This window comes from Salmo salar, chromosome 23, assembly GCF_965601325.2.
Source record: "Salmo salar chromosome 23, fSalSal1, whole genome shotgun sequence".
Classification (NCBI taxonomy): Eukaryota; Metazoa; Chordata; class Actinopteri; order Salmoniformes; family Salmonidae; genus Salmo; species Salmo salar.
This window is the reverse complement of record NC_138313.1, coordinates 10,829,079-10,856,785: the sequence shown is the minus strand read 5'-3', so window position 1 is coordinate 10,856,785 and position 27,707 is coordinate 10,829,079. Positions and strand designations below refer to the sequence as shown.

Sequence of the window (27,707 nt, the reverse complement as noted above, 5' to 3'; positions counted from 1 at the left end):
TTGGTGTTGATCTTTTATTCTCTGATAATGACAGGAAAAACTTCCATAAACAAATGCTGTACTGCCCTTTTATGCCAACTCCTCTCTTCCACATGGTTACAGTCGACAGGGCCCATATAACAATAATCTGAAGAATGACATAACAATGTAATACAAACGCAATTTACATTATGAAATGGAAACTTACAGTACAGACTATAGGCGTTATGTACAGTGACATGGTGTCCGCTCACAGTCAGTAAGATATTGTCAGAATATTTTAAGAAACAAAAACACAGGACATACCGGATAATGACAGGAAATACTTCCATAAACAAATGCTGTGCTGCCCTTATATGCCAATTCCTCTCCAAAGTACACATTAACAATGAATAGCCATGCTAGGTCAATGATGTACAGAGAAAAGAACAGTAACTAGCTAGCATGTACAGCATTCACAAATCAACAGATAAAAAGTTAATAAATAACTGAAATACATACACTACCGTTCAAAAGTTTGGGGTCACTTAGAAATGTCCTTGTTTTTGAAAGAAAAGCTATTTTTTTTGTCCATTAAAATAACATCAAATTGATCAGAAATACAGTGTAGACATTGTTAATGTTGTAAATGACTATTGTAACTGGAAACAGCTGATTTTTTTATGGAATATCTACATAGACGTACAGAGGCCCATTATCAGCAACCATCACTCCTGTGTTCCAATGACACATTGTGTTAGCTAATTCAAGTTTATAATTTTAGAAGGCTAACTGATCATTAGAAAACCCATTTGCAATTATGTTAGCACAGCTGGAAACTGTTGCCCTGATTAAAGAAGCAATCAAATTGGCCTTCTTTAGACTAGTTGAGTATCTGGCGCATCAGCATTTGTGGGTTCGATTACAGGCTCAAAATGGCCAGAAACAAAGACATTGCTTCTGAAACTCGTCAGTCTATTCCTGTTCTGAGAAATTAAGGCTATTCCATGCGAGAAATTGCCAAGAAACTGAAGATCTCGTACAACACTGTGTACTACTCCCTTCACAGAACAGCGAAAAATTGGCTCTAACCAGAATAGAAAGAGGAGTGGGAGGACCTGGTGCACCACTGAGTAAGAGGACAAGTACATTAGAGTGTCTAGTTTGAGAAAAAGACGCCTCACAAGTCCTCACCAGTCTCAACATCAACAGTGAAGAGGCGACTCCGGGATGCTATCCTTCAAGGCAGAGTTCTTCTGTCCAGTGTCTGTGTTCTTTTTCCCAACTTAATCTTTTCTTTTTATTGGCCAGTTTGAGATATGTTTTTTCTTCCCAACTCAGCTGTGCTAACATAATTGCAAAAGGGTTTTCTAATGATCAATTAGCCTTTTAAAATGATAAATTTAAATTAGCTAACACAACATGCCACTGGAACACAGTAGTGATGGTTGCTAATAATGGGCCTCTGTACGCCTACGCCTATGTACACCTATGTAGATATTCCATTCAAAATCAACCATTTCCAGCTACAATAGTCATTTACACTGTATTCCTGATACATTTTATGTTGTTTTAATGGACAAAAAATGTGCTTTTCTTTCAAAAACAAGGACATTTCTAAGTGACCCCAAACTTTTGAATAGTAGTGTACATATCACAATTTATTGGTGGAAGACCATTATAATACACTGTCAGTGAACATATAAACTCATTATAAGTGTTTTAACATATACAATTGATAATGATTTTCATGGGACAGTTTTACAGTAACCTAACTCTTCCGCATACAGTTGAAGTCGGAAGTTTACATACACCTTAGCCAAATACATTTAAACTCAGTTATTCACAATTCCTGGCATTCAATCCTAGTAAAAATGCCCTGTTTTAGGTCAGTTAGGTCAATTTATTTTAAGAATGTGAAATGTCAGAATAATAGTGGAGAGAATGATTTATTTCAGCTTTTATTTCTTTCATCACATTCCCAGTGGGTCAGAAGTTTACGTACACTCAATTAGTATTTGGTAGCATTGCCTTTAAATTGTTTAACTTGGGTCAAACGTTTCGGGTAGCCTTCCACAAGCTAAGTTGGGTGAATTTTAGCCCATTCCTCCTGACAGAGCTGGTGTAACTGAGTCAGGTTTGTAGGCCTCCCTACTCGCACATGCTTTTTCAGTTCTGCCCACAAATGTTCTATAGGGTTGATGTCAGGGCTTTCTGATGGCCACTCCAATACCTTGACTTTGTTGTCCTTAAGCCATTTTGCCACAACTTTGGAAGTATGCTTGGGGTCATTGTCCATTTGGAAGACCCATTTACGACCAAGCTTTAACTTCCTGACTGATGTCTTGAGATGTTGCTTCAATATATCCACACAATTTTCCTGCCTCATGTTGCCATCTATTTTGTGAAGTGCACCAGTCCCTCCTGCAGCAAAGCACCCCTACAACATGATGCTGCCACCCCTGTGCTTCACGGTTGGGATGGTGTTCTTCAGCTTGCAAGCTTCCCCCTTTTTCCTCCAAACATAGCGATGGTCATTATGGCCAAACAGTTCTATTTTTGTTTCATCAGACCAGAGGACATTTCTCCAAAAAGTACGATCTTTGTCCCCATGTGCAGTTGCAAACCGTAGTCTGGCTTTTTTATGGTGGTTTTGGAGCAGGCTTCTTCCTTGATGAGCGCCCTTTCAGGTTATGTCGATATAGGACTCGTTTTACTGTGGATATACTATATATACTTTTGTACCTGTTTCCTCCTGCATCTTCACAAGGTCCTTTGCTGTTCTTATGGGATTGATTTGCACTTTTCGCACCAAAGTACGTTCATCTCTAGGAGACAGAACGCGTCTCCTTCCTGAGCAGTATGACGGCTGTGTGGTCCCATGGTGTTTATACTTGCGTACCATTGTTTGTACAGATGAACGTGGTACCTTCAGGCGTTTGGAAATTGCTCCCAAGGATGAACCAGACTTGTGGAGGTCTACAATTTTTTTCTGAGGTCTTGGCTGATTTATTTTGATTTTCCCATGATGTCAAGCAAAGAGGCACTGAGTTTAAAGGTAGGCCTTGAAATACATCCACTGGTACACCTCCAATTGACTCAAATGATGTCAATTAGCCCATCAGAAGCTTCTAAAGCCATGACATAATTCTCTGGAATTTTCCAAGCTGTTTAAAGGCATGTCAACTTAGTGTATGTAAACTTTTCACCCACTGGAATTGTGATCAAGTGAATTATAAGTGAAATAATCTGTCTGTAAACAATTGTTGCAAAAATTACTTGTGTCATGCACAAAGTAGATGTCCTAACCGACTTAGTAACACTATAGTTTGATAACAAGACATTTGTGGAGTGGTTGAAAAATGAGTTTTAACGACTCCAACCTAAGTGTATGTAAACTTCCGACTTCAATTGTAGATACAGTAGACAGGGAAGAGGTAAGGGGGCCAGGGGATGTTGATGAGGGGGAATGCAGAAATAAAAGGAAGTGTGCGACATTAAAAATAAACTTACAACAACACATGGAATGTACACTAATATCAGACATGGGAACTTTTCAGATTTTGTGTAATTATACAACATGAAATGTAACACTCGTTACATAGACACGCCCAAATATGCACAGCTTACCCCAGGGCAATACCCACACAACATATTGAGGCAATACGCATGCACACAATATGAAATCTGTCTTGAATGAAGCTACGAAAAACTAGTCAAAGCTGAACCTGTCCATTAACAGTGACTGGGATGGAATTGGGAAAGTCAGTGCACGTCAAGGATTTCAATGGCTTTGATGGATGGAAAGGCATGAATACCCTGGATCCTTTCCTAAGGTTTTGATGCAGTTTTAGGAAATGATTAGACTTTTAAGGGTGTTTAATTATTTCATAACAGTCTAATAAAAAAAGCTATCACAGGGTAAGCACTGCCTCCCCGTCACTGAGTCTTGCTGAGGTCTTTAAGTGAAAACTCATCTGAAACATATTAAAAGGTTGCTCTGATAGGAGTGCTGAGTGGTACAGAACTGGAGCCATGCAAGCAAAGACATCACACAGAGACAGACACCCTAGAACCATAGAACTAAGACAGCTAACAAGGAAATAAAGGCATGAGTATACAGAATTCAAAACAACACGAAGGGAAATCCTAACTTCATTCAATTGAAAACAGTCCTTCCTAAATTGATTTGTTACACTAATCTAGTTCCATGATATGCATAATAGATCTGATAACATTCACAATGCTTATGCAATACACATGCCTTATATGATGTTATCTGGTATCCATTATCTATCAAATACAGTGCATAATTCTCCCAGCATAAATATGACTAATGGCGACAGGGTAGAATGGGATGGGACGGGAGAGGGTGATGGGGTGAGGCAATTCTTATGGATTTCTTTTACATGTTCTATTCTTACATACACCAGATAGGTGCAGTGAAATGTGTTGTTTTCCCATGACGAAAAAGAAGGGGATAGCCTACTGAAGAACAGACCCATGAGACGCCTCCATCCTCATCTAAATCTAGCAGAGCAGCTGCGCACAGCAGCCAGTTGCAAACACAAATACGTGCACTCACATGGACACACGCAGACATGTACATACACACGTGGACTCTCTCACTCTCTCTCTCTCACCCTCTCTCTCAGTTGTCCTGGCAACCCCTCCCTTGGAGTGTTGAGATATTATTAACTTTCAGTGGTGATGGTTCTGTGTGAGAGTGGGTTGTTTATAACCGAATACAAAGGCTTCGAGGGAATATTGCTTTTCTTCCCTGATGATTGTATTAAGCCTTTTCACACATTTTTCATGGTGATTTACACCAATAAACCAGTCAGCACATGACATGCAATTTTCACCCACCCAAATGACTGTAATAACTTCACACCACTCAACACTGAGTAAAAGAACAGAGACAGTTGGACTCATTAAGACACAGACAGCAGAGTACTGAAAGAGGGCAAATCAGTCATTTAAACAATCAGGACTATCAGAAGAACAGTGCAGTTATCTTGGAACGGGAGATACAGGCATAATAGTTTAAGATTACAGCAATGACAACATCTGCTTTCCAAATGAAAAATACTGTATAATCCACAAAATGACAATATTAATACTCAGCCATATTGACACATTTATCTAAACACATCCACCCACATAAGAACCTGATGCACAGATTCATTGCATTGCGATTCACTGATTATACATATTGCATTGACTGGTTAAGTACTTTAGGTAGTTTTAGGACATCCACAACAGCAATTGTGTGCAAACAGTAGGAACATTCTAGATGCTCTTTGCATGCTATGGTATAGTATGTATGAGAAGGATTCAGGTATCTATAATTCATGGATAGGGTGTTTTACAATCATTTTGACATGGGATTGATCAGTAAGGGCAAACTTTGGTCATTAACAAGGTTCTATAGATGTGTGTGTGTAACAAATATATTTATTTTCTCTGGTACTGTATGTTACAATGCACACAGGAAGAGAGGGTTAACAAAAATATCAACTTTATCCCTAATATAATACTGTCAATGTTCTAGAAAGTTAGTGCAGTCACATTTAGAGTGAATAGAACATAATGTAATGATGTTGTATTCTCCTACTCATCCACACCTGATGTCTTGCACAATGGCAATGGTAGAAGTTTGTATAATAACTGCAATCAACCACAACACCAGTCCAAGGTCCCCTCTCTCTTAACCTATGACCTGTTTGGTCATCACATGGGAGCGGGCTAAGTGTCTTTAGTGGCGTAATACATCCACCTCACAGAAATGTAACATCATCCTGCGACTGCACCCATCGCCAATGGGCGTCATACTCCAGATGCATCGTGCCGTTCATCTTGCAGCCATCCAGGTCTATCTTGCCGTTCTTATAGGGTTTGAGTTTGGGGCTCTGGTTTTTCCCCAGCTTCTCAGCCAGGCAGGCCCGGGCCGAGTCAGCAAGTCCTCCTGCTTGCCTGACTGCCTTCTCCAGGACGCCATTGCTCTTACTGGGCTGCTGCGTTTGGTTGGAGTCCTTGGTGTCCTTGGTGATGGTGGTTCCTTTCACTACCTTTTTGGCCTTAGTCCAAATGGGAGGCTCCTCTTTGGGGATCTCTGGCTTGACTTGGGGAGCCCCAGGCCCAACAATTACCTTGCCCCCTGTGCCTGGTCCTAACCCAGCTCCTGCCCCTCCTGTCCCAGCCAAAACCCCTGCCCCAGACACTGCCCCTGCTCCAGCACCTCTCCCCGCCTCTACCCCAGCACCTGTCCCTCCGCCAGTCTGAGTGGGCATCTCAGTCCCCAGTGGAGTAGAACACAGCGCATACTCCGAACTAGAGGGGCCGTACTCATCCATGTCGTCCGCCAGGGTGTCCAGGTAGCTACCTATAGAGATGTTATCCAGCTTGTCGTTGAGGGGGTCCTGCAGGCTGCTCCAGCTGTCTCTCCAGGAGGTGTCTCCTCCAGGGCCCTCTCCCAGGCTGTACTGGCTGCTGGTCAGGCTGCTGCAGCGGCTGGCCAGGGTGCCGCGCTCCTCCAGGAGCCACTTACATGCCTCGATGCCCTCGTGCACCGCCAGCAGCTGCTGCAGGATCTTCACATCCACCGAGCGCAGGTGGGCCTATGGAGAAGAAGACGACTTTGTACTTTATTGATCCAGCAAAGAGGAGAGAGGGTGGGAGAAAAGAGGAGAGAGGGTGGGAGAAAAGGAGAGAGGAGAGAGGGTGGGAGAAAAGGAGAGAGGAAAGGGTGGGAGAAAAGAGGAGAGGGTGGGAGAAAAGAGGAGAGGGTGGGAGAAAAGAGGAGAGGGTGGGAGGAAATCAATGGACCCAGGAGAGAGGAGCACCCTTAAAAATAAAAGGTTTCTGGAGGATCCTTTACGGGTTCTTCAAATTGAAACTAGGGGGGAACCCCTATAATTTATTTGAAGAACCCCCATTAACAGTTCCACAAACAACCTTTTTGTCGTTCCTTTTTTAACCCCCCCCCCCCCCCCCCGTTATTATTATTAATAATAATAACAATCAGCACAAAAATAACAACAATAATACAATGTTTTACTTGTCAGTGTTTATTAGGATTTTAGTGGCAAAGCAGAATCTAAAAAATCGAAAAATGAGGTACACTGCCAGCCTCAAGTCCAATAGATATATCCTCTGGCGTGTTGATGTTGATGTCCTCTGTAGGCTATCCACAGCCAGAATGATTTTGCATTGCATGGTGATCGAACAGGTTTCATGTTATATTCATCAAAGGTGTAGGCAGGGTGTGAATACAAAAGTCTGTGAACACCAAAAAATATATAATTACACAGATGATTAACAAAATGTGCACACGACAGTATTAATATCTTGGTTTTTGTGGTAAAACTTATGTGAATTAAAAAAGGTCACTTTTGACAACGGTTTTCATACACATACCTTGTCCATAATGTAAAGGCTTCTGGGATCTTCATTGAAAAGTTGACGGAGGACGAAGATGGCTGCTGTGACTGAGTCCTATAAGGTTTTAGAGGAACCATTCATTCAAATTAACTGTAGATGATACATGTGCATAACATTATCAGACAAACCAATATCAATTGTTCATACCTTTGTGTGCCTCCTCGTCAGTATACCTGCAAACACAGACACACACAAATAAGTGAGCAGTTCAGTCATCTGTGCCCATTGCAGCTAAAGCCTTCAACATATTCTTACCTCTTTGTTGATTCATATCCATTGAATTGTGTTCATTTTCTGGTTTAGAAATATGTTTTTTAAAAGGGAGAAAGTGTCAAATAACACAACACATCTGCACATAAGAAGATAGATGGTATCATCATAAAATAATATACATTTAGATCGTGAAGGGAGGAACCTTACCTGAAATTGAGGAGATCTTAAAATGTTTCTGTTAAGTGCCTGCACCTGCTGTCCTTCAGTTGGGAAGTTAGGTTCCAGCAAGAACCCCCAAAGAACTAAAGAAGTTCCTTGATGAACCCCACCTCCTATGGGTTTCTTGGAAGAACCTTTTGGGGGCATTTTTCAGTGCCAAAAACGAAGGTTCTACAAGGAAGTTTGAGGATTTTAGAAGAACCGTTGTTGAACCCTTCATTTTTTGATTGAGGGAGGTGTGAGAGAGTTAGGGGAGAGATAGAAGAGGTAGGTGTGGTGGAGGATGGAGGTGTAAGAGGAAGACAAGGAGAGGAGCAAGGTGAGGGAAGAGAGAGGTGAAAGAATAGCAGAGGGAGAAAAGGATGAAGAGAGTAGAGATGAAAGTGTCGGGATATATACAATGCCTTCAGAAAGTATTCACACCCTTTGACTTTTTCCACATTTTGATGTGTTATAGCCTGATGAAAAAAAGTATAATTTTGAGATTTTGTGTCAGTGGCTTACACACAATACCCCATAAGTGAAATAATGTTTTCAACATTTTTACAAATGAATAAAACATGAAAAACTGAAATGTCTTGAGATAATAAATATTAAACCACTTTGTTATGGCAAGCCTAAATAAGTTCAGGAGTAGAAATGTGCTCAACAAAGTCACATAATAAGTTACATGAACTGTATGCAATAATAGTGTCTAACATGATTTTTTAATGACTACCTCATCTCTTTACCCTACACATACAATTATCTGTAAATTCCTTCAGTCAAGCAGGGAATTCCAAACACAGATTCAACCACAAATACCAGGGAGGTTTTCCAATGCCTCACAAAGAATGGCACCTATTGGTAAAAAAAGCAGACATTGAATATCCCTTTGAGCATGGTTAAGTTAGTAATTACACTTTGGATGGTCTTTCAATACACCCAGCCACTACAAAGATACAGGCATCCTTCCTCCTTAACTCTTGCCAGAGTGGAATGTAACCGCTCAGGGATTTCACCATGAGGCCAAAACAGTTACAGAGTGAAAAGAAGGAAGCCTGTCTAGAATACAAATATTTAAAAACATGCATTCTGTTTATAATAAGGCACTAAAGTAAAACAGCAAAGAATTTGTCAAAGAAATTAACTTTGTGTCCTGAATACAAAGAGTTATGTTTGGGGCAAATGCAACACATCACTGAGTACCACTTTTCATATTTACAAGCATGGACATGGCTGCATCATGTTATGGGTATGCTTGTCATCAGGAAGGACTAGGGAGTTTTTTAGGATTAAAAAAAAATGGAATAGAGCAAAGCACAGGCAAAATCCTAGAGAAAACCTTGTTCAGTCTGCTTTCTAATAGACACTGGGAGACAAATTCACCTTTCAGCAGGACAATAACCTAAAACAAAAGGCCATGTATCCACTTGAGTTGCTTACCAAGAAGACATTGAATGTTCCTGAGTGGCCTAGTTAAAGATTTGACTTAAATCGGCTTGAAAATCTATGGAAAGACGTGAAAAAGGCTGGTGGGAGGAGCTATAGGAGGACGGGCCCATTTTAATGGCTGGAATGGAATCAATAGAAAGGAGTCAAAGATGTTCCTCCCACCAGCCTCATCTGATCTACCCTCCTGGCTTCATCTGTTCCTCCTCCCCTCTTCTCTCAACTTTGAAAACACTTCTGTTTGATACCGTTCTATTTATTCCATTCCAGCCATTATAATGAGCCCTTCCTCCTATAGCTCACCAGCCTACTCTGGGGGAGATATACTTTTTTTAAATAAATATCATGTGAAAGAGAGAAAAAGGTATAAAGTAATGAGTGGAAGATGAATGTAGTAGCAGGGTGATGGGAGCAAGAAGAGAAAATATAATTAGGGGTAAGTTTCATTCCTCACAGACAAAAGAAGTTGCCAACAGCAGTAAGTTATCTTTTTTTTATAAAGTGTTTATTTTACGAGTCTACTTATGGAAATAAGTAGGCACCACTGCTTTTTTATTGCGTGTAGGAGGGATGTTGAATAAGCTAAATGGATAGAGAAGAGAAAAAGCAGTGCATGATGGGAAATCCAACAGAACACAATAGCAGAGATGTGCTCCAGTCCAGTCAGGAGCTAGGGCCTCTCTCTCTCTCGTGCTCAATGAGTTACATGTATAAGAGTTGTTCTGCTGATGGCAAAGTCACACTGACTGTACGCTTTGCTGTAGTAATGAGTGCCTCCCTGTCTCTGCAGACCCTCCAAAGTATACTGTGTTTTCTGGACTGGCCCCAGGGATAGCAGAACCAACTGCCAACTGAATACATCACACTCTTAGAATGCAACTGTGAGTCTCATAGCCTAAAGTCTACAGTTCCAGGACAGTGGATTAAGCACGTACACCTCAAGCACACAAGATCTCTGATCTTTTGCAGTCTTTGTGTACCCCCCACCATGACCCTGCAGGTCAAGTCAATGAAAAAGGCTACTGATGGATTTCTACAGCCTTAAAACATGGTCACTGCATAGTATTAACGGCTGTATCTTCAGGTCTCTGTATCCCTTAGGCAGAGCAATACATCAGTCATGTGGATATTGATTAGCCATTCATCTCGGTCAGGCTGCATCATCATAACTACAACCACAAAACACTCATTTGGAAATAAGAGAAATGTGATCATATGAGTAATATGGGAAGCACAGATGTAATAGAGGACAATGTTGTTTATCAAATAAAATCCAATTTCTTTGGTCACATACACATGGTTAGCAGATGTTATTGCGAGTGTAGCGAAATGCTTATGCTTCTAGATCTGACAGTGCAGCATTATCTAACAGGTAATATCTAACAATTCCACAACAACCTAATATCTAACGAATTCCACAACAAAACCTAATACACACAATCTAGTGAAGGAATGGGATGAGAATATATAAGTATAAAATATATGGATGAGCAGTGACAGAGCGGCTAAGATGCAATAGATAGTAAAGAATAGATAGTGAAGGACACAGTATTTACATATGAGATGAGTAATGCGAGATATGTACACATTCTTAAAGTGGCATTATTAAAGTGACTAGTGTTCCATTTATTAAAGTGGCCAATGATATCAAGTCTGTAGGTAGGCAGCCGCCTCTCTGTGCTAGTGGTGGCTATTTAACAATCTGATGGCCTTGAGATAGCTGTTTTTCAGTCTCTCGGTCCCAGCTTTGATGCACCTGTACTGACTTCACCTTCTGGATGGAAGCGGGTTGAACAGGCAGTGGCTCGGGTGGTTATTGTCCTTGATGATCTTTTTTGCCTTCCTGTGACATTGGGTGTTATAGGTTTCCTGGAGGGCAGGTAGTTTACCCCTGGTGATGCGTTGTGCAGACCGCACCACCCTCTGGAGAGCCCTGCGGTTGTGGGCGGTGCAGTTGCCATACCAGGCGGTGATACAGCCCGACACGATGCTCTTAATTCTGCAACTGTAAAAGTTAGTGAGGGTTTTCAGTGTCAAGCTACATTTTTTCAGCCTCAAGCTACATTTTTTCAGCCTCCTGAGGTTGACGAGAGGCTATTGCGCCTTCTTCACCACACTGTCTGTGTGCGAGGAACTAAAAACTTTACACCTTCTCCATTGCTGTCCCATCGATGTGGATAGGGGCCTTCTCCCTTTGCTGTTTCCTGAAGTCCACGATCATCTCTTTTGTTTTTCTGACATTGAGTGAGAGGTTGTTTTCCTGACACCACATTCCGAGGGCCCTCACCTCTTACCTGTCTCGTCGTTGTTGGTAATCGAGCCTACCACTGTAGTGTCGTCTGCAAACTTGATGATTGAGTTGGAGGCGTGCATGGCCACGCAGTTGTGGGTGAACAGGGAGTACATGAGAGGGCTAAGAATGCATCCTTGTGGGGCCCCACTGTTGAGGATCAGCGGGGTGGAGATGTTGTTTCCTACCCTCACCACCTGGGGGCGGCCCGTCAGGAAGTCCAGGACCCAGTTGCACAGGGCGTGGTCGAGACCCAGGGCCTCAAGCTTAATGATGAGTTTGGAGGGTACTATGGTGTTGAATGCTGAGCTGTCGTCAATGAACAGAATTCTTACATAGGTATTCCTCTTGTCCAGATGGGATAGGGCAGGCGTGATGGCGATGATGGCGAGGTGTGATGGCGATTGCATCGTCTGTGGATCTATTGGGGCGGTAAGCAAATTGAAGTAGGCCGAGAGTGACAGGTAGGGTGGAGGTGATATGATCCTTAACTAGTCTCTCAAAGGACTTCATGATGACAGAAGTGAGTGCTACGGGGCGATAGTCATATAGTTCAGGTACCTTAGCTTTCTTGGGAACGGGAACAATGGTGGCCATCTTGAAGCATGTGGGGACAGCAGACTGGGATAGGGATTGATTGAATACGTCCGTAAACACAACAGCCAGCTGGTCTGCGCATGCTCTGAGGACGCGGCTAGGGATGCCTAGCGAAGGTTAACACATTTAAATGTTTTGCTCACGTCAGCCACGGAGAAGGAGAGCCCACTGTCTTTGGTAGCGGGCCGTGTCGGTGGCACTCTATTACCCTCAAATCGCGCAAAGAAATTGTTTAACTTGTCTGGGAGCAAGACGTCGATGTCCGCGACTGGGCAGGTTTTCTTTTTGCAATCCATGAATGTCTGTAGACCCTGCCACATACGTCTCGTCTCTGGCGATAATATAAAACACAATGGATATTGTTTCCTCAATCAACCTTCCACTGAGTGACTGACTGAGTGCCCTTTCAGTGAACTATTCTCCATCCAGGGAAACAAAGGGATTGGTTATGGAATAACATTGCCTTAGAGTCAACTTCTTTGGCCCTATACTTTCCAATAGAAAATGTATGTACTCCTGCCAGCTCGGGTTCACTTTTTTGTAAGTGTAGACAGCAGGGCTGGGTTTTGTTCAGGATCGAGATTGTTGAGGTTTGGGGTTTAAGCCGACAGTTTCTCTAGAAGCTGAGTGATAAACTGCTGAGCATAGCTGTAAATATTATTCCCATGGCTCGGCACTGAGGCCCTCCAGAACATCTATAGGACCTTGTGCCACAGGAAGACCAAGAAGATCATCAAAGACCCCGGCCACCTGAGCCACGGCCTGTGTGTGTGTCCCCCTCCCCCGCTTTAGTCACCCCGCTACCATCTAGAAGGCGGAGACCGTATAGGTGCATCAAAGCTGGGACCGAGAGGCTGATGAATAGCTTCTGTCTCCAGACCACCTTCGAGGCCACCTTCGAGACCGCTGCTCTACGAACATAGAGTCATAGAACACTGGTCACTTTAATAATGATTACATACTGTTTCCCCCACTTTATTTCTATATAGAGTATTTTAGTCTTGACTCATCCTATATAGCTACTGCTATACACACCTTTTCTATTCACATTCATACAGTGTATATTATTTATATTCATTCCGACATTTCTTTCTTTTTACTTTTTGGATTATGTGTGTATAGTTTTCTATTGCTCGGTATTAGTGCACTGTTGAAGCTAGAAACACAAGCATTTCACTGCACCTGCAATAACATCTGCAAATCTGAAATCAACTTTGATTTGATTTGCGGTGGCAGGCACACCATGCTATGTCGCTGAAGAGGCTCAGGTCTGGCTGAGTGTCCATCTGTATGCTCTCTCAATGCCAGTCTGTGTGCCAGTATCAATGCCAACCTTCCTATAGGGCTGTCTTACGAACAGTCTGCAGTAGGATGGGGAGAAGGGAGTTTATTGCCTTTGGAGTTTAGCCCTCAGTGGCCTTGAGGATGGTAGAGCTGTTTTCGCAGCCAAAAAGACTCCAGTTTTCCAAAGGAGGCGCTGGGCCAGACAGCTCCCGGCTAATCCACAGGATTCTGGAAATTCTTTCACCGGCATTCGGCTTGTATTTCATGCACCATGCCACGCTCAGCTGAACTCACACCGAATAAACAGCACTCTGTCTGTGTGTGTGTGTGCGTGTGTGTGTGTGTGTGTGTGTGTGTGTGTGTACGCGCGCAGCACTTTTAGCACTCTAGTATCCTCAGCCTTCATCACAAAGTGACAAGCTAGCGCTCGATGCTTCTTGAGATGTAACTTTATCGACAGGGCCAGGGTTACAACCTCTTTCTCTAGGGGGAAAACCAGATTTCCGGGCTTGATGTGCCATTTCAACAAGCAGAAATCTAGACGTGCACGCGCATGCCACTCCCGCGCACACACAAACACACACGGTGTTAGGATTTAGTTTGAATGCACACACAGCTGACCCTACAGACCAATGAGCCATAGACACGCTCCAATGCTGAGACCAGTCTGGCAATGTCACACTGCAAAAAGGCGCCGTGATGCGCCGCTGTAGCCCTGCAGGGGAATAAAACCACACACTCAATCTCTCACTCTCTCAGGCTTTATTGGCATATGAAAAATATGTTTACATTGCCAAAGCAAGTGAAATGTCAATAAACAAAAACGGAAATAAACAATCAGAAATTAACAGTAAAAATTGAACTAAAGAAAGGTTTTAAAAGAATATAGACATTCCAAATGTTATATTATTGGCTATGTACAGTGTAACAATGTTCAAATAGCTTAAGTATGAAAGGGAAAATAAATGCAGATAGGTTGTATTTACAATGGCTTTTGTGCTCAACTGGTTGCCCTTTTGTTGTTGCAACAGGTCACAAAACTTGCTGCTGTGGTGGCACACTGTGGTATTTCACCCAATAGTTTCTCAAGGTTTGATTTGTTTTCAATCAAACCTTGTTTTCTTTGTGGGTCTGTGTAATCTGATGGAAATATGTGTCTAATATGGTTATACATTTGGCAGGAGGTAAGAAAGTGCAGCTCAGTTTTCTCCTCATTTTGTGGGCAGTGGGCACATAGCCTGTCTTCTCTTAAGAATCAGGAGTGCTAATGGCGGCCTCTCTCAATAGCTATGCTCACTGAGTCTGTACATAGTCAAAGCTTTCCTTCATTTTGTGTCAGTCACAGTGCTCAGGTATTTTGCTACTGTGTATTCTCTGTTTAGGACCAAATAACATTCCACTTTACGCAGTTTTTGTTGTTGTTGCTTCTTTCCATTGTTACAAATGATTCTATTTTTCTTTTGGTTGGGTCTAATTGTATTGCTGTCCTGGGGCTCTGTGGGGTCTGTTTGTTTTTCGTGAACAGAGTCCCAATACCAGCTGACTGAAGGGATTTTGATAATTAATGGGAATCATCCTAATTCTGCCCTGCATGTATTATTATTTGGTGTTTTACATTGTATACGGAGGATGTTTTTGCAGAATTCTGCATGCAGTCTCAATTTGGCGTTTGTCCCATTTTGTGAGTTCGTGGTTGGTGAGTGGACCCCAGAAATCACAACCATAGAGGGCAATGGGTTCTATAACCTTTTCAAGTATTTTTGGCCAGATCCTAATTGGAGTGTCAAATTGTATGTTCCTTTTGATGACATAGGCCCTTCTTGCCTTCTCTTGTAGTGGCAGTTAGCCTAGTGGTTAGAGTGTTGGACTAGTAACCGAAAGGTTTCAAGATCGAATCCCTGAGCTGACAAGGTAAAAATCTGTCGTTCTGCCCCTGAACAAGGCAGTTAACCCACTGTTCCTAGGCCGTCATTGAAAATAAGGATTTGTTCTTAACTGACTTGCCTAGTAAAATGTACAGCTTTGTGGAAGTTACCTGTGGTGCTGATGTTTAGGCCGAGGTAGGTATAGCTTATTGTGTGCTCTATGCAACAGTGAGTATGGTTAAATGCACATAATGATGTGGATAATTAGATGAATATAATAGTTTGATTAAAACGTGTACATGCTTTGGAAGAAGAATGACTTCCCTAATAATCCTGTTTACATGGACACGTCTGAAATAAAGCAACCTGATGGCACTCTGATAAATGCAGAAAATGGCCAATCAAAATAAATGTTCTACCACGTTATTTTTGGGAAGCATATTTGATTCTGAGTTTGTACATACAAAGTTTGTATGTGAAAACCATTTTACATTTTTACATTTTTTGTCATTTAGCAGACGCTCTTATCCAATTCATGGATATATATGTTGAAGAGGGTGGGCTCTTTCACTCTCTCTCTCTCGCCAATTCGTTTATATATATATATATATGCTGAAGAAGGTGGGGTTTGTTCACAAAATGGAACAAACACCAAATTGAGACTCTGCATGCAGAATTCTGCAAAAACATCCTCTCCCTCTCTCTCTATTGTCCTGCAAACAGAGTGAAGTGGACACATCCTTGAGCAGGAGGATACTATCTCTATCTATCTAACTCCATCCATCTCTCTCCCTTTATTTCTTTCTAATAAGAGCACGTTCAGATACAGCAGAAGGGTGACCTCTCAACCCAGCCCTCCTGCTGTTCCATCTGTTTGCATACTCCCTTCCGCTCTGTTTCTTTCTCTCCCTCTATCGATACCTCCCACTTTCTCTCTGACATGGAAAAGTACAATTCAGTCTCCACAGACTTGCACCACTCAATATACATTGACTCTCTCCCTTCTAAACACTCTGGCTTCCTCTGAGTCTGTCTGTCCTGCCATCACTCTCTCTATCGAATTCTTTCGCTCCATCTCTGTGAAAACCAGTGGCTCTTAGAGACTGAACAGGCCTCTCTCCACAGCCAACCTTCTGGTCTGCACAATGTCACCCTATCTTTCCATCTCTCTCTCGCTCTCTCAGACAGACAAAGGGAAGAGAGAGAAAAATGACAGTATACCTACCTCGGCCTAAACATCAGCACCACAGGTAACATCCACAAAGCTGTGAATGATCTGAGAGACAAGACAAGAAGGGCCTTCTACACCATCAAAAGGAACATACAATTTGACATCCCAATTAGGATCTGGCTAAAAATACTTGAATCAGTTCTAGAACCCATTTCCCCCTATGGTTGTGAGGTCTAGGGTCCACTCACCAACCAAGAGTTCACAAAATGGAACAAACACCAAACTGAGACTCTGCATGCAGAATTCTGCAAAAACATCCTAACACAAAATAATGCATGCAGAGCAGAATTAGAAAGATTCCCACTAATGATCAAAATACAGAAAAGAGAAATGAAATTCTTTCAGCCACCTAAAAAGGAAGTGATTCTCAAATCTTCCATAACAAAGCCCTCACCAACAGAGATGAACCTGGAGAAGAGTCCCCTCAGCCAACTGGTACTGGGACTCTGTAAACAAATACAAACAGACCCCACAGAGCCCCAGCACAAGAACACAATGAGACCCAACCAAATTATGAGAAAAAAAAAAGATAATTACATGACACATTGGATAGAATCAACAACAAAAAAGAGCAAACTGGAATGCTATTTGTCCCTAAACAGAGAATACACAGTAGCAGAATACCTGACCACTGTGACTGACACAAAATGAAGGAAAGCTTTGACTATATACGGACTCAGTGAGCATGGCCTTGTTATGGAGAGCGGCCACCATAGGCAGACCTGGCTCTTAAGAGAAGATGTGCACACTGCCCACAAAATTAAGTCTTCCCTGTGGCTCAGTTGGTAGAGCATGGTGTGCGCAACGCCAGGGTTGTGGATTTGATTCCCACAGGGGCCAGTACAAAAAAATAATAATAATAAAATAAAAATGCATGAAATGAAAGGTATGCATTCACTACTGTAAGTCGCTCTGGATAAGAGCGTCTGCTAAATGACTAAAATGTAAGTGGGAACCGACCTGCACTTCCTAACCTCCTGCCAAATGTACAACCATGTTAGAGACACACATTTCCCTTAGAATATACAGACTCACAAAAAATGTGAAAACAAATCCAATCTTGATAAACTCCCATGTCTATTAGGTGAAATACCAGAATGCGCCACCGCAGCAAGATGCATGACCTGTTGCCACAAGAAAAGGGCTACCAGTGGATCTGTTTATTTATTTCCCCGTTCGTACTTCAGCTATTTGCCCATTGTTACAACACAACCTATATTTATCCAATAATATAACATTTGACATGTCTACATACTTAAAATAAATAAATATTAAATGAATATGAGTGTAATGTTTACTGTTAATATCTGATAGTTTATTTCCCTTGTTTATTGTCTATTTCACTTGCTTTGGCAAAGTAAACATATGTTTCCCACGCCAATAACGCCCTTTGAATTGAAAGAGCCCTCCTCCTGTCCTGTTTTATCTGCCTGCAGACCGTCTCTCCCCTGTGACTTCCATCTGTGCAGCACAGCAGCAGTCGGTGAGAGGGAGGGAGAGAGTGAGTCATCCACTGGGCTACGACAACGCGTTGTGGCATTCACATTCACAGGACTTGTCATTTTAATAGGACACACACAGGTACAATTGGCAGACAGTAGCCTATACGTAAACATCTAAATAAGTATTTTTATTTCATTACAGTTGAGCTCCAGACTTAAAATACAGTCGAAGCCAAACAGGCAGCTATGTAGCTGTCTGATAAATAGACAAGAGGCTCGTCTGTATGTCTTAGTCCCTATGACAGGGAGCTGGCTGCCCGTCATTGAGGATGGAGCGTCCGTTAACTTTAACTCAATAAAGCTGTTCAGAAAGACAGCTGAGATTCGGCAGCAGCTGTGGACTTCTGGAGGGAAAGTAGTCCGACAGTGATCAGACAGCCTGACACTGAGCACATAACAGTCTCAGACCAGACCCTGAGAATGATCTGTGTGTCGGTCTGTCTTCACCTTCCAGTGTGTCGCAACAAAGCCAAGTCTGTCTCAACAAAGCCATTTGTGTCTGAACAATATGATCAGATGATGACGTGCGTTCACTATAACTATAAGACTGAAGTGGAGGGGAAGAAAAGACTTGCATGGTAAAAGACTCACAACATCCCTCGTGTTGTGTCTAATTTATTGAGACGTAACAGAAAGTTCCCACATAGGAATGTAAATATTTATGGAGTGGTATTCTCTTACTGTCCTAGCTAGCCTCCCTATGACCTTCAAACGAAACAGACAGACGCTTCATCTCTGCGGGAGAGGGTCACACGGACGAACGGACAGACGGACGGACGGACAGACAGACACACACACACACGTACGCACCGCCTTTCAAATCCTATCGTGGAAACAGGCCATTTCAGAGTGTTCAACTAAAATCAATCTGTGAAATCAGTCTGTATTGAATGATGCTCCATCATGGAGCATCATTTTAGGAGACTTTTAGGAGTCTCTCTGATACTTGGGCTAAATAAACAGAATTGTCTTTATTAAGGAATGATTCCATAACCGTTTGCTCATAACAGAGCCCTGTGTTAAAATGTTAGCAGTTCTTACTCTGCTCTGGTGGTAGTATCTTGTGAGTCCTCATTGATTGTCCATGCATCCATGTGTTCTGTCCACGCACATGCCCGAGCAGGCACGCACACATGCAGTGAGACAGGTGAGATTCAGTGACAGCCAGCTCCCTGCATTAAATCTGGGCACATAATCAGAGGGCAGTTCGAGAAGGTGAGAAAAAGCCACAAAGGACGGTGCCACCGCCCTATGAGTGGGAGTGTGCTGCAGTGTGTGTGTGTGATCTGTGTGTGTGATCTGTGTGTGTGTGTGTGTGTGTGTGTGTGTGTGTGTGTGTGTGTGTGTGTGTGTGTGTGTGTGTGTGTGGGCGTGCGTGTGTGGGGGGGGGGGCGTGTGTGTCTGTGTGATATGTGTGAAAAGACAATCAGCGGGCAGGAGCATAGGTGAAAAATGGCGACAAAGGACACCGTCGCCAGTGGGAAGGCGAGAGCGTGCACAAGCATGTGCAAGCAGACATGTATGTGCATGTGTGTAGCCTATTCTGTGTACGCAGAATTCTGATGAGAGTGCAATGTCCGGTACCCCTCTGTTCTCCTGCTATCCAGCCCCGCTCAGAGAGATGAAATACAGGTCCAACACCGAGCAGCCCAGCCCTGTACTGGCTAAGAGGTACGCTAGCTCTTAATCACTCGAGCCTCTGGCTTGCATCCCAAATGGCATCCTTTCCCTATATAGTGCACTACTTTTGACCAGACCTCTGGTTCGAAATAGTACACTATATAGGGAAAGGATGCCATTTATGACACAGCCTCTGTCTGCATCCTCTGGCTCAGCAGGGCTGGTGAAATCAATGGGGTTGTTATGTGATGCTGGCCGCCCATAGATTTATGACCCTCTTCATGCCCTCTGACCTCCAAACCCTCCCTGTTAAACCACTCACTATTGGTCCACCATGTCAGCACCGTGTAAAGTACCATCAGCACTCAAATCATACAATGGCTGTCTATTCCTTTTAAGTAGGCCTATTGACTATATTGCTGGCAAAGCAAGAAAGTTTGGATTAGCATTATAGACTGGATTGTTATGGGTACATCGTCTACAACATATGGCATTTTGTTAAAGTTTTTTTTGCCAGTATCTTGGCGGTAGTCTGTGATCATTGTCAGGCCAGTCAGAGCAGATGACAAAATGACACCTGAGGGAAGACCAGTCTGTTCATGGGTGGTACAGATGTTAATTTGAACAGTATTGTTGGAGCAAAAATATCCTGCAGCAACAGGATTTGAAGGTTTAGTCCATAATGTTGCTTGATCTTTGGTTAGGCTATTAGCTGCCAAAAATCTGGCCACATGAAAAGTGCAATACTGTTAATATAGCCTTGTGTTACTGCAAATTTTCAGTGAATTTATGTAAATCACGAAGCTCATCTGCTTTTCCTGTGGTGCAGGAAAACTCTCGGCAACGAAAGATTCATCAAATTAAGATCCTTTGTATATATAAACTGCTTTGTGTGTTTTCAATTCAAACCAAGGCGCCAAACGTATCTTGTTTTGGTTTCTAGAAGGACACATCCATCGGGACCTTTTGTGTAAAAACTTTCCAATGCCACATTGATGTGCTGTCAGAACTAGTGGTGGCCACTGATTGGTTGAATACCCGGGGCGCAGGGTGGTTGGAGTTGTCAACAAAGCAGCATGACAGAAATATGACACCACATTTTAAAACTACCGGTAGTTTCTTTGAGAACATAATTAAAGCAATCTGTGCATTTGAACAACAGCATAAATACACCCATTTCACATTTGCATGGCACAAACCGAATGACCACTGCTGCACATGCTGCCACTGGTTTAAAACAGATTAGATTATAATATTCAGAATGAGCAGCGGGGTTACGAAAGAGCACAACCATGGGAAGTAGGGGTGCTGAGGGGGCTGCAGCACCCCCAGAAAAATCCATTAAAAAATATATAATTTTTTTTTTTAAACACATTGAAAAAAATATGTTTTCACATAAGTAGTGCACTGGGCCTTTATTAGTCCTCTATTAGTGGACCAATGCAGCCCTCTGTAGTGCATATAGATTTTTTTTTAGCTATCTACTTATCAAAGGTAGATAACTGGCTAATTTGACCAAAAAAAATCTACCAAATTATTTCTCAATGTTTTTCAAAATTACTGTAGCTGGCTAATTAATTTGATCATGCTTTATGATACACACGGTTTTATACTGTTTTAGTCCACACAACATGTCGCCCTGTAACCTACAGTAGAACCTGAGGGAAACAATCAAATTGGCCAGTCAACGTCATGCTTTTTTGTCCTACCAGATCCATGATGAGAAGGTTCTAGCTAGTGTACCCCTTTGTCTGACTCTTGTTGGCTGTAGATGTCCAGTTTATCAGGTCCCAGGGTCCCATGACTATTATGATTATTTATTTACAAGTTAATTACAATTTTCTTTTAGCTTTAGCGCTATCGGTACCTGTTAGAGCAGATCGAGTCTCACGTGCGGAAGTAAGCCGTCTGGCACGGGAAACTCATTGGGAGGGAGACTAGAGTAGACCCAGAAGTTCTGACTGAGCTCACATTTGAGCGCCCCAGGACAATCCATTATCTTTGTGCTGTTATAATACCGAGTCAAATGCTATGAAATCCTGTGATTTCATTGGAACAGTTCCCCCCTCATAGCAAATAGTTGGAAAAACTATCCGAGCAATGTTCACACGGCCAATGCGCCCGCGGAGCTGCTGGGAGTCACTGAGCGGCAGAATACTAAGTAACTGAATAGCTTGTTTAGAAGCTGTACACATTTACCACTTTTATGAGCATTTTAAAACATAATCCATGGCAGTGTTATTTTTTTTTAAATGTAGGGGGTAGATCAGCTTTAATATTGCAGATAGATTGTAGCTTCCATCAACGCGGTTGTCTGCATCACTTCCAATCCCCCATATATTTGTTTGCAAATATATATATATATATATATATATATATATATATATATATATATATATATATATATATATATATATATATATATATATACACACACACACAAAAAAACATATACACATCTTTTTTAATATATTTTCTTTATTACCCTCCAACCATACCACCCCTCCCCCAATTGGAGCAAACTAGTGAACAACAACGCTTAGGCCTGCATTTCCAGCTTATACATACTATATACATTTTATGGACACAGTCTATTTTACAATAGTTTTATTTTGTTTGTTTTTAACTCTTGTCCTTCCTCTGCCCTCAACCTCTCCCATATATTTATGATGTCCATCCGGTTTGATTTCCATATCTTTCAAACTGTACTCTTTCAAAAAAGTTCCTAACCTATATACCTTTTATGGGCACAGTATGTTTTACATCGGTTATCTTGGTGTTAGTCACAACCTTCAGTTCCATTCAACCCCTTCCCATCTATCTCTTAACACCATCCATATTGGATTTCTATTTGCCATATATTTTTCAACTGTGCTATGATGTTTCACAAAAGCTTTGAACCTTTCTATTCTCATTGTTTCTACAGATTGTAAATTGAAAATAAATATTTTTGCTAAAAGTATTATTATATTACTGATCGATTGACTACGACTTTTCAAAATCACCCAGTATTGCTATCTGCAGGGTTAGCTTCAGGAAAATATTGCAATTCTTCAGCCATTCCTGGACTTGTGACCAAAAACAGCTACCGTAATTTCCGGACTATATAAGCCGCAACTTTTTTCCCAGGCTTTGAACCTCGCGGCTTAAACAATGACGCGGCTAATATATGGATTTTTCCCGCTTTCAATTTTTTTTCCCCCAAAAAACACATTCTGTGACGTGATCAGTTTTTGGGCGGCATGAAGCTTTCATTAGACCAATGAAATTGCCGAACGGGTTAAGGTCAAACAACTTTTTTGTTTACTGTTTAGATTAAATCGAGCGCTCTCAAACTTCCCATCATTCTGATTACGGTAGTCATTTTGTCACCCTCATCGTGGCAAAGACACGGAGGAATGCATATGATGCAGCTTTCAAGTTGAAGGTGATTGATCTGGCTGTTGGAAAAGGAAATAAAGCTGCTGCACGGGAGCTTGGTCTTAATGAGTCGATGATAAGACGTTGGAAACAGCAGCGTGAGGAATTGACTCAGTGCAAAAAGACAACTAAAGCTTACTGCTGATTTTTTCTTTTTTGTTACAAGCCGTGTTTTGTTAAAGCCTATTTATTTTTGTTACAAGCCGTGTTTCGTTAAAGCCTATTTATTTTTGTTACAAGACGTGTTTCGTTAAAGCCTGTGTAAAGTTAATTTGTTTCAATGTACCGGTAGGCACCTGCGGGTTATAGACATGTGCGACTTATTTATGTTCAAAATAATATATTATTTTAAATTCAGTGGGTGCGGCTTATATTCAGGTGCGCTTAATAGTCCGGAAATTACGGTACATATGGACAGTATCAAAACAAATGATCTAATGATTCTGCCTCTTCGCAGCAAAATCTGCAGAGCTGGGAAGGTTGTATCTGTCACGCCCTGATCTGTTTCACCTGTCCTTGTGATTGTCTCCACCCTCTCCAGGTGTCGCTTATTCTCCCCAGTGTATTTATCCCTGTGTTTCCGGTCTCTCTGTGCCAGTTCGTCTTGTACGTTAGTCAAGTCAACCAGCGTGTTTTTCCCTGTACTCCTTTTGCTATTCTCTTTTTGATAGTTTCCCTGGTTTTGACCCCTGCCTGATGCTGGACTACTTTCCCACCTGCCTGATCATCCTGCCTGCCCTGACCTTGATTCTGCCTGCACTTTGGTACCTTTTGGACTCTGAACTGGTTTTGACTCTTGCCTGTCCACGACCATTCTCTTGCCTTACCCTATTGGATAAATAAATACTGTAAGACTCCAACCATCTGCATCTGGGTCTCGCCTTGTGTCATAATAGTATCCCCCATATAAATAACATTCTGTTGGTTGCAAAAATTCTGTATAATCATTTAAAAATCGTAAGTTTTGAATCAGGCATCGTTTTGCGTATCAGTTCATAAACCATGTGCCATGGAATCGGTAAGTCAAAAATCTCTTCCCAACTATTTAGCAATCTGTATGGCACGGCTATCAATTTTTTGGTCCTTACAAGCCCTTTTAACCAACAATGCAGTTTTAAGGAAAAAAGTGTTAAGTAAAAAAATAAAACGAACAAATAATTAAAGGGCAGAAGTAAAATAACAATAGTGAGGCTATATACAGGGGGTACAGGTGCAGAGTCAATGTGCAGGGGCACCGGTTAGTCGAGGCAATTGAGGTAATATGTACATGTAGAGTTAAAGTGACTATGCATTCCTCATGAAGCTGGTTGAGTGAATGTCAAGAGTGTGCAAAGTTGTCATCAAGGCAAAGGGTGGCTACTTTGAACAGTCTGAATTATACAATATATTTTGATTTGTTTAACACTTATTTGGTTACTATATGATTTCATATGTGTTATCATAGTTTTGATGACTTCACTATTACTCTACAATGTAAAATAAAGAAAAACCCTTGAATGAGTAGGTGCATCCAAACTTTTGACTGGTACTGTATATACACACTGAACAAAAATCAAAACGCAACATGTAAAGTGTTAGTCCCATGTTTCATGAGCTGAAATAAAATATCCTAGAAATGTTCCATATGCACAAAAGGCTTATTTCTCTCAAATGTTGTGCACAAATGTTCTTATAATCCCTGTTAGTGAACATTTCTCATTCACCAAGATAATCCATCTACCTGACAGGTGTGGCATATCAAGAAGCTGGTGCACCTTGTGCTGGTGACAATAAAAGGCCACTCTAAAATGTGTACTTTTGTCACACACCATGCCACAGATGTCTCAAGTTTTGAGGGAGTGTGCAATTGGCATGCTAAATGCAGAAATGTCCACCAGAGCTGTTGCCAATTAATTTACTGTTAATTTCTCTACCATAAGCCGCCTCCAACATCGTTTTAGAGAATTTGGAAGTACGTCTAACCGGCCTCACAACCACAGACCACGTGTAACCAAGCCAGACCAGGACCTCCACATCCGGCTTCTTCACCTGGCAGTCACCCGGACAGCTGATGAAACTGAGGAGCATTTCTGTCTGTAATAAAGCCCTTTTGTGGGGAAAAACTCATTCTGATTGGCTGGGCCTGGCTCCCCACGACTGTGTCCCTATCTAGTCATGTGAAATCCATAGATCAGGGCCTTTTGAATTATTTCAATTGACTGATTTCCTTAAATTAATTGTAAAATTGTTGAAATTGTTGCATGTTGCGTTTATATTTTTGTTCAGTATACTTTCTACATTTGTTTTTGCCACATTTATTCTGGATACTGAATACTTTTACATTACATTATGGGAGCTAAACATTCAAATAAAACAAAATGATATATTTTTTAAAATCCTGAAAGTATATTTTTTTGGAAAGTACTAAGGACTAATGTTACATGTAATTTTGTCTTTGAAACATGTAATTGAAATACTGTAGAATCCATTAATTCCAATGGAGGACTGATTTTCTGAGGAGTGCCAATATGGCCGACCAGTAGCTTCAAAGCCTGTCATTGGCCAATACATAGAATCAACAATCTAGGTTTATATACATCATTAGTCCACAGCCACCGTCTTTACCACTGAGGTATAATAAGAACTGGAGACTGCGACCAAGATATCCGACTGTTGTTTTCAAGGTAATCTACTCACGTTCGGATACGCTGATCCATGGACAGTCTATATCCTGGTTGCATCCGGTTTATACAGGCCAACATCACATGCGCACTAGCACTCAGTGTGCACAGGGAGAAGTGCGAGCAACAACGACGTCATCACGTCATCCAAAAACATGGCAAACCTTGGGTGAATTTAAAATTTCTTCAGCTGTGAGTGATGAAGAAAAACAAATCGGCCTCAGGGACAATTATTTGAATAGTTCAATTGATATTTTACGCACAAAAGTGATGACCAAAATGTCTTATTAGGAAATCCAAATCTGCCTTGTCTATGTGGCCTTGTATGGAAATTGTATTTTTGGACCGGGCGTCAGATAAACTGCAGTACCGAAGCAAAACTATAGGACCGGAACCCTGGCCCCTTACCATAGGAATGCAAGACAGGGGAAAACAACAGCAAGCCCAAAATTCTCCGCCGGAGTCCCGTTTTTGCACCAAGGGAAGAGCTGTGATGGCATCTGTTATGGTAAACCAGGAATGTATCCTATCAATGAAAGATGGCTGGCCAGGCCTGTAATAGGCTTGGGAGTAATAGGCTAAATAAACTAAAGTATATTTAATTTACAATCTAACTGACAGATGTTTGTCATCATCTAATAGAATAGTAATTCACCAGGAATAAAAACTCCATCATTGGACCTATTAACAGGCCAGGTTTCAAACAATCATGACCTGTCAGCAAGAATGAATAGAACCACAACTTCATGTTTCATAGCAGTACGTAGGTATGTAGCCCAAGGGCCAAGTTATCGCTTTATTTCCTCGCAACTTCAGCCAACTGCCGCTGTTTGCATGGTGAAGGGCCACTCTCATCGGGCGTAATAAAGCGGATTGTTTCCGGTTTTCAGGGATACAGTATTTACAACCTTACTTCCGTTTATTCTGAAAACGTATTTGGGGTCTCCGCTCAGGCGACGCTAGGTTAAAGACCAGCTGAATTATTGATTGGATGGATGCCTTATTTTCAGGAAGAGGATTTAGGACTAATATGAACAGTAAATAAATATATTGTTCACCGTAGGCCTACTGACCACGAACAATATACTTCAAGATTATTAGGGGATATTTAATATTAAATGCCAAAAGCAGAGCAACTGTTGTAGCCTGCTCATAATCTATCTAATAGCAAAATAAAACAACATGTAAATAACTATATAGATCGGCCTACAAAAGTAATAGCCCCAATACAAATCCTTACCATATCGACTTTTAATTTTCGAATCTTCTCATCCAGGCTCTTCCTCTCTGTGATGTCTCCGTCTTTGGTCTCCAGCGAGTTCAACTTGGCATCTCCGCGTTGCGTGGACGCCTCTTCCCGCATCCACTTTAGCAAACCCTCTGGTGTCTTCCGTCCGATTTTCACCTCCAAATCTTTTAAATCTGGAATAGAGTCGTTGAGAACTGTGCCTTCATCCATAATCTTCCGTTCTTTGTCAAATCAAAAGTACACTACGTCCTCAGCTGTGTTTCTTGGATATCCTTGTCTGTTAAACTGCAATAACAGAAATCTCTAATTGTAATGTCTGGCATCCTATGACCTACACAACTCCTCCACAATCAATGCGCCAGAGAGATAATATGATAAATAATGCACCAGGTCCTTTTATAGTTTTTTCAAATATGCCGAACACTGGGAAACATTAATAGACTATACTGCTGCTGAGCTCATGGATGTAGAACATAACCTATTACCATTGCAAACACGTCGATAGTGAAGTTAGTGCGCTGTTATAGCCTATTCCCAGTATGCAAAATGACGTTCCAGAACTTTGACATCAAGTGCATTTCAGATGCTGAATTAAAGGTTAGAAGACCTATTTTCCAGATGTCGAAAATACATCTTATATGGATGTCAAAAATATATATTTTCCACACGTTGAAAATATGTCATCTACAGGATATGAAAATAGTATTTTTCCATCATTGATCATG

General features: G+C 41.6%; 1 protein-coding gene across 1 annotated transcript; it reads right to left on the bottom strand.

Moving 5' to 3' along the window:
- On the bottom strand, positions 1-27,707 carry LOC106584041 (uncharacterized). The gene is made up of 2 exons (XM_014168853.3): positions 26,974-27,707; positions 1-6,578 (listed from the first exon to the last, which is right to left on the bottom strand). Exons 1-2 carry the CDS (start codon positions 27,190-27,192, stop codon positions 5,739-5,741), a joined length of 1,059 nt encoding a protein of 352 aa, XP_014024328.1. The 5' UTR covers positions 27,193-27,707; the 3' UTR covers positions 1-5,738.

Excerpts from the sequence above, each read along its gene's own strand:
- LOC106584041 (XM_014168853.3), bottom strand. The coding sequence starts at position 27,192 with ATGGATGAAGGCACAGTTCTCAACGACTCTATTCCAGATTTAAAAGAT. Across the intron at positions 6,579-26,973 it reads GAAAATTAAAAGTCGATATG|GCCCACCTGCGCTCGGTGGA; the intron begins GTAAGGATTTGT and ends TCTTCTCCATAG.